We start from the raw sequence: 10,505 nt of genomic DNA, 5'->3' as shown, positions 1-10,505 counted from the left end.
GGATTGATAACATTTGGGTAAAAAGTATAGTTATTCAATATCTGGTGTGTTTTACCATGTTAAAAATACACTGTACTCCATGAGGGAGTACAGTGGGGGAAACAAATTTTCCCCCTATTCACTGGGGCAAAGTATAATACTGCCATAACATGTTTCAGGGAGTGTCAACTGATATTTTTTTCATGTCTCTGAAAGTCTTAGAAAATCTTATCCAGGTATATGATACATGGATATGTCTTTTAAAATTGGTTTCAGAGTTGTATAACTTCCAATGTAAGGTCACACATAGTAATAATAAATGTGACATCTTATGAATTGTGACCACCTTATTACAGCTTAGATTTTGCAAAGCTTAGTCGCATTTAATAGTCCCTTTGTTTTCAATTAATCTATTTGTGCAAATAAATATTACTCAACTTGAGTAATGGCTGAAGAGGCTAGCCCTAAAACTACCTCTTCAGGGCTGTTTTTTTTTCCTTGTATCTTGCTATAACATCAAACACTCAGTAACTGTTAAATAATTTTCTTAGCATCATGTGCTGTACTGATTGTGTTGATAGATATGCAATGACACAATTGCACGTCATTCAAATACGTGACATCATGTTACAAGATGTAATTTAAGAGAAGGGTATCAGATGTTCTTTTATTATTGCCTAATACACAACGTATCTTGAAGGATTGCTGCACGGTTTTATGACCTGATCTTGGTAAACCTCTTTTCTAAAAGACAGGTCAAATCTTTACAGGACCTTCCTTCACGTCTCTGGTACCCAGCGTTCTCTTACTTCAAAGTCTTTGTGACATAACCTACTGGATCACACTGCCTCAGAAAACAAGGCCTGTCCTTTGAAAATCATATAGACTCTAACACAGAATCATAGAAGAAAAGGTCAGGAAGGAACCTCAGGAGATCATCTAATTCAACTTTCTGTTCTGTTGTGGGATCAAATATGCTTCGATCATCCCAACCAATATTCGTTTAACCTGTTCTTAAAAACCTTCAATTAAAGAGATTCCATAATGGCTATAGGTAGCTTGTCTCAGTGTTCCATAACCCTAAGTGTCAGGGACATTTTATTTTTATCCAACCTTAACCTTCCTTGTTGCCAATTAAAATTATTCTTTTTTGGTTTTCTTCATGTGACCATTGAGAAACACTTATTAGTATCCCCTTTACAATAAAGTTGCAATACATATTGCAAGATCCTGCTGTTGTGGTTCAGTGGTAGGCTCATTGTCCACTATGCGGGGAAACCTGGGTTTGAGTCCCAGACATGCATGTAACTGCAGCCATCGAGGCATCAAATGTCTGAATTCTGTCTGGACTTTGGATTCTGCCTAGAAGGGGCGTGGAAGGTCTGGGAAGCCTCCAGTCCTCCATACTCCTGCCTAGGCATACACATCAAAGGTCCTGGTGACCTCATGCACATATACACCATGATCCAGGATTGACAGTTGCCTACTATATATTACAAAACTATCATGCTTCCTTCTTGTCTTTTCTAAAATAAACATATAAATATATGTTTATATATATAAATAAACAATATATATAAATATATATATTGTTAATATATATATATATAATATATATATTGTTAATATATATAAATAAACAATCCCTTCAGCCTAACCTCATAGGTTAAGTTTTCTAAAATGTTTATCATACTTGCTCTTCTTTGCACTTTCTCCATTTGTCCCCATGTTTCTTAAAGATGGACACCCTTCTCCAACTGACATCTCACCAGTTCGGTGTAGAGTGAAATCCTTTCCTCCTGTGTCTTAGATACAACACTCCTGCTAATACATTCTGGAATAATATTTGCCTTTTTTTTTTTTTTGCAACAACATTATGTTGTTGACTCGCATTTAGTCCGTGATCAGCTATGCTCCCCAGACCCTGCATTACTAATGCCAAGCCGGTTATTCCCTATTTTGTATTTATGCATTTTCTTTCTTCTTTTTGGGTGTAGCACTCTGCACTTGTCTTATTTGATTTCTACCTTGTTGATTTTGGACTGTCTCTCTGGTTTGTCAAGATCATTTGGAACTGTGATCCTGTCTTACAAAGTGCTTGCAACCCCTCCCTAATAAATGTCACTCACAAAATTTATAGCACATATAATATTCCATCATTTGAGTCATTAGTTGAGTGCTGAAGAGGGAAATTAGATTGGTTTGACATAATCTGTTCCAGACAAATCATTGCTGACTGCTTTTTATCACCTTATGATCATCTAGTTATTTCTAAATTGTTTAATAATTTAGTTGAGAATCTCTTTGCCTGGTCTAATTTTCCATTTTTAATAACAGGTACTATGTTTGCCCTTTTCCAGTGCTCTGGTCCTCCCCCATACTCAACCATAGCTCAGAGATTACTTCAGCAAATGTATGTCCCTTGAAGTGAATTTCATCAGCTCCTGCCAACTTGAACATGCCTATTTTATGTCTTTAATCTGTTCTTATTCTATTCTGGCCTGCTTTCCTATTTCCTCTTTTAAATACAAACTGATATTTGACAGAAGAAGAAAAGAAAATGACATAAATTAATGTTTTCAAAAATGCCAAGCAGTCTTCTCATGTAAATTAGCACAGCTCCATTTTGAATCACTGAGGACCTATTAGTTAGCTTTAATTGGGAGTTAGATCAGACACTTAATGAGGGTGTTTCTCATAACGATTATGCAACAAATGCATCACCTTGTTGCTCTTGATGGTATACCTGGAAAAGTTCCCAAATAAGTTCAAAGTCCTGTGGGTGTAGGTAAGTTTGGCCAGTTATTTTTATTGGTGCTGCAAAGCTTCATATATAAAATCCAAGTTTTCCAGGGCAGTAGGGTTGAGTATGGGAAAAGATTTCCATTAAAACATGATGCCATATTTTTTGTGAAATTGCTACCAGCTGAAAATCTATCTTCTCCTGATTTCTTCTGGTAATTTGGAGCAAGGGAAATTTTGTTTTCTAATCCATTTTTTTTTTTCAAATGCAGAGGTAATAATGGAAATAAGTTGTTCTTAGGGAAATCAGTCATCACATGGAAACCTGATATTTTCTTGCATACAATAAGTTCAGGGACATTAAGATCCAGTGCTACAGATTTTACTTATGTGAATAATTATAGAATTTTCAATAGATGCATTTATATGAATAACAGTAACATACTAGGACCTGGAGTTTTCCCTTCAAAACAGAGCCAGTTAGAATTTGCAAAGCAAAAAGTAATATGAACTAGTTCTCCGGTAACTTAAAATGTTTTCGTACATTTAGTTGAAAAGCTAAGTCCATGGGTAGATTAATTCACACTTACAAAGATCTTTGAACACATGAAAGATAAATACTAAGTGGTCATACTGTTTTTTTTTTAATCTCTGATCAATTGTAACTGAAGGAAGCAAATTATCTTAACTCATCATTTGAATCTATAAGGCAAACTGTTGGTGAGGACTATATGATTTATTTAAATACATAATATAAAACTGGAGCTAGAATTTTTTTCAAAGAAACAACAAAATAAACTCAAGATAGGCCTTGTGAGAGATATTTATTAATGTTTCTGATGTTAAACATTAATGAATAGTATTGTTTTCTGAAAGTACCAATGCTTAGAAAACAATATGAAATTCCTTATACTGCATATAAGGCTCATGGTTTTCTATAAGTTGACTATTTAATTTGATTGTGCTTTAAACTTCTGAAACAGATAAGTATCAGCTAAAGGCAACTGAAAGATAAAATTATACATTTAGCAACAGGGAACACTGGGATTTAGTTGATCCTCAGGGAGGTGACAACCTGTAATGACAAGGAGCTAATCAAATTCTATGGCATTTGCTTTTCTTCTTGACTTCAGAAAGATGTTTGATGTCAGTTGCCTCATTTTTCCAGCTAGCGCAAGTACTGTTAGAGAAGTAGTGATGCAGGAAACATTGTCTTTTTCTAAAAAAGGTTATTCAAATAAATATTTCCAGATAATCAACTGTCCTTTACTTTCCTCCTTCTTGTTGTGAAACAGTTACAATACCAGACCTGTGGGACAACCCCAACCCCATGTGTACCTGAGGTGAAGTCCCAGACTGCACTGAAATCAGCTAAGTTTAAGCCACCAACTTCAGTGGAGAAAAGTTTTCATTGCTAATATGTCCCTAAGGAATACTGGGTGCCAAAGGAAATTGCCATATTCAGATATAGAAAATGCAGCAGCAAAAGGCTTTAAAATTCTCAGTCCATCTTCTCTTGAGACACCTCACCATGCAAGAGAAAGCTGTTGGGAAGGTTGGATTTATGTGGCTTCTTGAAATAGCCGACTGCCCGTAAGCAGCATTCACTCAAGGGAAGTGGTGTCTAACTGCTCAGTGCTTCCAAACTTGTAATTCTTACAATCCAGGTAAGTAAGATCTGCTAACTTGACTGCTAGTACATTGTCAGTTGGCTCTCTAATGAAGATATGAATAGGTGGCCCTGACAACTGGGGGGGAATGCAAGACCTAATGCTGCACGATTCTGTGGAGACAGATTTCCGGTTCACTGTAACCTGTATCATGCAACAGACTGTTTTATAGGTTCTGCTATGTGGGTGGTACATAGCTATAAAACTGAGCATAGATTAACCATGTTTAGGATTATCCAGTCTGTCCAGCTATAAGCAGAGAACATCGTTCAGCAATTTCTGCATCAAAGCCAAATGTCTGTTTGAACTATAGCATTTTAAAAGATTTATTTTTGTAAAGTTTCCAAGTGAAGGAGAAGGCATTGCAATCCGAAACTGGTTGTTCCAGTATTTAATTTCTACAGCTCTGTTGGTACCAGAAGTTTCTTCACAAGGAAAGCTTCACATTTCCATTTTTGTTGTTCCAAATCTGAACAAAAGGTTTGAAAATGCAAACTCTTCCATGGGAGGGGTCTTTGAATACTCTGGGCTAGCCAGTAAGTGTGGGAACCAGGTAGCCTAACAACTCACCAGATTGGTAGCTCAGGGCCTGGTTTAACCAGATAACCAGTTGCCTGGGAAAACTGGGAGCCAGATGCTGGATAGCCTGCAGAGCAAATAACCAGGCAGCTAATAGCACACCTGTAGATCCTGAGAAGCCAGCCAAGCAAGGACCCTGAAAGCTATGTAGTGTGGCTGGCTGCTTCTGAGAAGCAGAAAAGGTCAAGTTTTATCAGTTTAGAGATCTCCCCAGCCAATTCTTCTAATACTGTTGGGTGGATTTTTTTTTTTTATTTTTTTTTTGGGCAGATATAAAAATGTTTCATAGCTGCTGATGGAATTTAAACTATTTCATGATAGTGACAACTATTGATTTATTTCTGGAACCATTTCATCATCATCATATTTTTTATTGTTATTTAACACACAGATACCTGTTTCCTTTTGCAGGTATATAGGCACACATCAGTTTCAGATCTCTGCAACTTCACAACTGCTTTAATCAGTTTGAAGAAATTCTAAACAATGTGTGGTAAAAACTTGCCATTACATAGATGGGTATTTTCTACACGAAGGTAGTAACTGCTGTAGTTCTTATCACAGCATGATTGCAGAGCAGAGAACATTCACTCAAATGGCTAATGGTTTCTAGCTCTGGGCTAATATCCTAACATGACTCCTGATGCATTGGAGACTGTTAACACAGTTTGTAAATCAGTATGTTTTTCAGTGGAAGTGGAAACATTTGATCACTTCAATGAGCACTTTTTGCATTCTGACCATAGACTAAGAGCTAGTCCTGAGCTGCAGAGAGCAGTTCTGCACTGCACTGTTGATTTCCTAGGTTAGTTTTAAATTTAAACAGAAAACAAATATCCAAAGGCATGTATGTTGCATAATACTGTATTTAGTGCAAATACTAAAGCAGTAGCGCCCAAGCACAGTCCTTGCGACCCAAACATTTCCTTACACCTAGAGGGTGCTGATCAAATGCAGTCTTTTATTTCTAGTAAACTGAACTCATATGTATATTAATCTACCTGAGAAGATTCAACTGCAAACACTAGTGTATCTGTGTGCCCTGAATTGCTATTACATGATGCATAGTAGGAACTTGGATGTTCATGTTTTGTATTATACATAGTATCGCATGATATTATTTTAGCAGCTATGTGTACAGCTAGATAATCTGTAACCACATTGTTTTCTCATATTTTCCTTCTCCTTCCTGTTCATCTGTTGCTCTGGCTTGTTATATTTTAGGGTATGTCTGCACTGCAGTCATGGATGTGACTGCAGCGTGGTATAGACATCTGAGGCAGCTCTAACTAGCTAGCTTGGGTACTGGTAATATGCTGTAGGAGCAGTATGAAGTTAGGTTGCAAAACTTTCCAAAGAAGCCAGGTAAATGCTAATAGTGCTGATTAACTTTGAGGTGCTGCTGCTGCTGCATCAGCCAAGTCTGTGGGGTATGCCTACCTGTCTGGCAGCAGCTCTTTCAAGCATGCTGCCCTCTAAAGCCAGAAGTAGAGTAGCTACATCCGTATGATATGGTGGGCAATCTAGTTGCCAGGGGAGTGGGCTGCGGGCGCTGTCATTCGGCAGTATGAGCTCTCCTGCCCCAAACAGCATGTGACCTTGGCCATGTTACTTTCTAGTTAGGAGACAGCCTGCATGGAGCAGCATGGTGGGCTTGAGGGTGTCACTGCTGGGCTCAGCAAGGTGAGCATATAGCTACTGCTACATCAAAGGTGCCCTGATGCTCAGTTCAGCCTTGGGACTGACTTCACTTGATAGATGGGACCACTGGTCTCAGCACCCAAGCTCACTCAGAGGCTGGCAGTCTAAGGCAGGTGGGGCAAGGAGAGGGGAACAGTGGAAAAAACCCTTGCTGGTACCCTATTCACTCTCTCTTTTAGCATCCTCTCTGCCCCATGACACTGGGCAACGGGAACCTGTGGTCTGTGACCGCCCCGTGTTCATGGAGCACCCAGCTCCTGAGCCCTGTGGTGGCCTGACGCAGTCCCCGGGGGCCCTTCTCGCCTGCAAAAGCTCCCCTGGGCTTCAGTTGCCTTCAAGCTGCTGGTGTGCCCAGGCTTCCCCGCCCCTTCGCGCCGTGCAGGAGATGAGGCCTTTCGTCCCGCTGGCACCCGGGAGCGCGGCGCTGTATGCGGGGACAGCGCTCAGGGCCGGAGTCGTCCCCCTCTTCCCCCCCAGGCACCAGGCTGGCCGAGGCAGCGCCAGGGCCAAGAGTCTCCCCGTGTCTCTGCCCCCCCGCAATGCCCCAGGCTGGCCGAGGCAGCGCCAGGCGCCGCGGCAGCCAAGCGGGGCAGGGAGCCCGGCGAGCACAGCGCTAGCCCGGCCCGGCCCGGCCCGGCAGAGCCCGGCAGGGCTGCGCCGAGGGGAGCCACGTGACCGGCGCGCCCGGCCCCGCCCCCGCCTCCGCGCCGCCGGGAGGGGACGGGCTGGTGCCAGCGCCGGGCGGGACGGGGGTGGTGTCGGGCACTGCGGGGCGGGCGGGGGCTCAGCCCCGAGCAGCAGCAGCCGCCGCGGAGGAGCTGAGAGGCGAGGCGAGGCGAGGCGCGGCGCTGCGGGGAGCTCCGACCCGCGGAGCAAGAAGGGTTCCCCGGGGCTGCGGGGCAGGAGTCCGCGATGCCGCTCGCCCGCCCACTGCCCTCCGCCTGAGGCAGTGCTGGCACCGGCGGGCTGGGCTCGCTGCAGGGCTTGAGGGGCATCTTTTCCCCCCTCTGTTTGAGACGTGTGCCCCGGGCAGCCGCAGCCGGTGCCGAGGGCTCGTCTGAAACCCGAGCGCAGCCCTCGCTGCCGCCACCATGGGGGGCAACCTGGGCTGCCACCGCTCCATCCCCAGGGACCCCTCGGACATCTGCCACAGCCGCAAGTTCAGCGCCGCCTGCAACTTCAGCAACATCCTCGTGAACCAGGAGCGGCTGAACATCAACACGGCCACGGAGGAGGAGCTGATGACCCTCCCCGGGGTCACCAGGATGGTGGCCCAGAACATCGTGGAGTACCGAGAGTACATCGGCGGGTTCAAGAAAGTGGAGGACTTGGCGCTGGTGAGCGGGGTGGGGGCGGCCAAGCTGGAGCAAGTGAAGTTCGAGATTTGCGTGAGCAGCAAAGGAGGCTCTGCCCAGCATTCGCCCAGCTCGCTGAGGAAGGACCCGAACCCGGAGCACCACCTCTGCGCCGCCAAAGTCAACATTAACACGGCCACGCCGGCCCAGCTCATGAGCATCCGTGGTGTCACGGAGAAGATAGCCAACAGCATCGTCGATTACCGCAAAGAGCACGGGCCCTTCAAAAGCATTGAGGACCTGGTGAGGATGGACTGCATTAACTCCTCGTTCTTGGACAAAATCAGGCATCAGATTTTCGCAGAGAGGTCCCGGCCCCCTTCCACCAATACCAATGGCGGCCTCAATTTCACCGCCAAGCCTCACCCCAGCCCTACCTCTCTGAGCTTGCAGAGTGAGGACTTGGATTTCCCACCTGGGGGCCCGACCCAGATTATATCCACCCGTCCCACTGTGGAGATGTTTGGTGGGGTGAGGGACGGCAGGCCTGTGCTGCGGGTGGCCACCTGGAACCTGCAAAGCTGCTCCACTGAAAAGGCCAACAACCCAGGCGTGCGTGAGGTTGTGTGCATGACACTGCTGGAGAACAGGTAAGGCGCTCCAAAGAAATAACAATACTTGGCGTTTGCTGCCTTACATGTCTGAAGTGCTGTATATTTAAATAATCTATCACAGGGTTATTAAATGTTATCTGCACTTTGCACTGGCATCTTGGTTCAGCCTCCACCCTGAGGCCATGATGATGGCACCTTGATAAAAAGTCACCGTAGTTAGAATACCTTAGCTCTAGTGCATAACTTGGGAATGTGTCGTGCACCACTGGAAAGGTCCAACAGGCCTATTCTCTAGCAGACTCCCTTAACATCAAGCCATATCCCTAGAAAGTTTTGTTCAGACGTTTAATAGATAATAGCTTAAACCTCAATAAATAGGACTATGTTACACTTCCTTCTTCCTCCCCCCTCAAAAAATGACCCAAAAGATACAGAGTGTATTCAAAAAGGCTTGATATCTTCAGCCACTATGGACTGCTGCAGCTCATCTCTTGAGCATGGCAAAGCCATTATGAACCTGCACGTGTGTGATCTGCATGAATCACGCAGGAGTCACCACCTTGCAGGTGCATTTCAAGGTGTAAATGGTCAGGGAGAGCTAACAGAGAGTGTCTTGCACACTGAGGGTGGATACTCTGTAGTCATTTTCTGTCTGTGTTGCTGACTGGCAGGAGGGCATTCCCAGCAGAAAGCAGTGCCGCTGGAACCTCATGTCTCTGGCAGTCTGCCAGACCTGGATTTTACTGAGTTTAAGGGCAGAGCGTAAGAGCTGTTTGTCTGGTAAAGGATTGGTCTGACCTTTAGAAATAATGTGGAACAGTTCTTCTGTTAGTAAGTACGAGGTTGTGTCATATTATTTAATAAGGCTTTTTTATTAATATAAGGTCGTCATGCTTAGCTGTTGGGGATCTATATATATACTTCTGAAACAAGTGCTTGCTTGCTAAACTTCCTTCTTGAAAATTAAGCCATTTTTCTATCATAAAAATACAAAGAAAGACTCTTTGAAAGTAACTTTTCCCCTTCACCTTCTTTTAGGCTGGTCTGATTTTTTTCTTTCCCCATGTAAAACCAACACTTGATCCCAGTTTTCCACCTGAAATAAGTTTGTGTGGATGATTTCCAAATGTCTGAAAGTGGGATATCCTTTGTGTGGAAGTGCTGACAAACCATTATATATTACAGCATTAACAGTACTATTCTTTTTTCAGTACGTTAACATCAATCTTACAGAGGTCAAGCTAGCTAAAAAATACTGCAGTAATGTTTGCAGTACTTTCTTCTTCTTTTTTAAAAGAAAACATTATGCAGTAGAAATGTGTTGGAATGAAAGGAAATGCGGAACAATGTCCACAATCTGTGACAATGTTCTGCGGCATTCCTCCTCTGTTGCAACATGTCATTAGTGAGCCAAATCCTTCGATGCAGGAAACTTAGATCCATGTGCAGACATGACAGGGTTTGACAGCTAGAAAGCGAGATGGGTGTGAAACGAACTCTCTGGGCATTGTCTTGCCCATTCCTACTGAATGTTTTTCATCTGCTCTTAATGTTCCTGGATCATTTTGCTGTTTCCTAATTTCTGTTTTCCCTTTGGATTGTAATCAGTCTCCTACAAAATGAAATTGGCTATGAGTCTGGTTAGTTTGAATATACTGCAGTGGTGGGGAACACTAATGAACTGATATTTTGGTTATAAGCTAAAAGCAAAAGATCACCCTAAGTACTGTCAGCTAAGTTTGGCAGGTGATCCTTTCCATTTTATAGTGATTTTTCATCCCTGTGAATGAAGCAGCCTGGACTAGGGTTGGGGGGAAAGGGATATAAACCAACCTTGCCCAGTAGGACAGAAGGGAGCTAGAATAGCTAAGGAAACAAATAAACGACACAAAATAATTCTTGCTAATCTCAGATGGATTCTATTT

At 43.4% G+C, this 10,505-nt stretch overlaps 1 protein-coding gene across 1 annotated transcript in view; it reads left to right on the top strand.

Annotated features, from left to right (window-relative positions):
* Positions 1-7,423: 7,423 nt before the first annotated feature.
* EEPD1 (endonuclease/exonuclease/phosphatase family domain containing 1) overlaps positions 7,424-10,505 on the top strand; it is an 83,665-nt gene continuing 80,583 nt past the window's right edge. The window contains exon 1 of the mRNA XM_006275475.4: positions 7,424-8,616. Coding sequence (XP_006275537.1) covers positions 7,763-8,616 — 854 coding nt within the window. The 5' untranslated portion in view covers positions 7,424-7,762. The remainder of the gene's footprint in view (positions 8,617-10,505) is intronic.

This window comes from Alligator mississippiensis, chromosome 5, assembly GCF_030867095.1.
Source record: "Alligator mississippiensis isolate rAllMis1 chromosome 5, rAllMis1, whole genome shotgun sequence".
NCBI lineage: Eukaryota > Metazoa > Chordata > Crocodylia > Alligatoridae > Alligator > Alligator mississippiensis.
The sequence above is the reverse complement of the archived record's forward strand: the minus strand, read 5'-3'. Positions and strand labels throughout refer to the sequence as shown.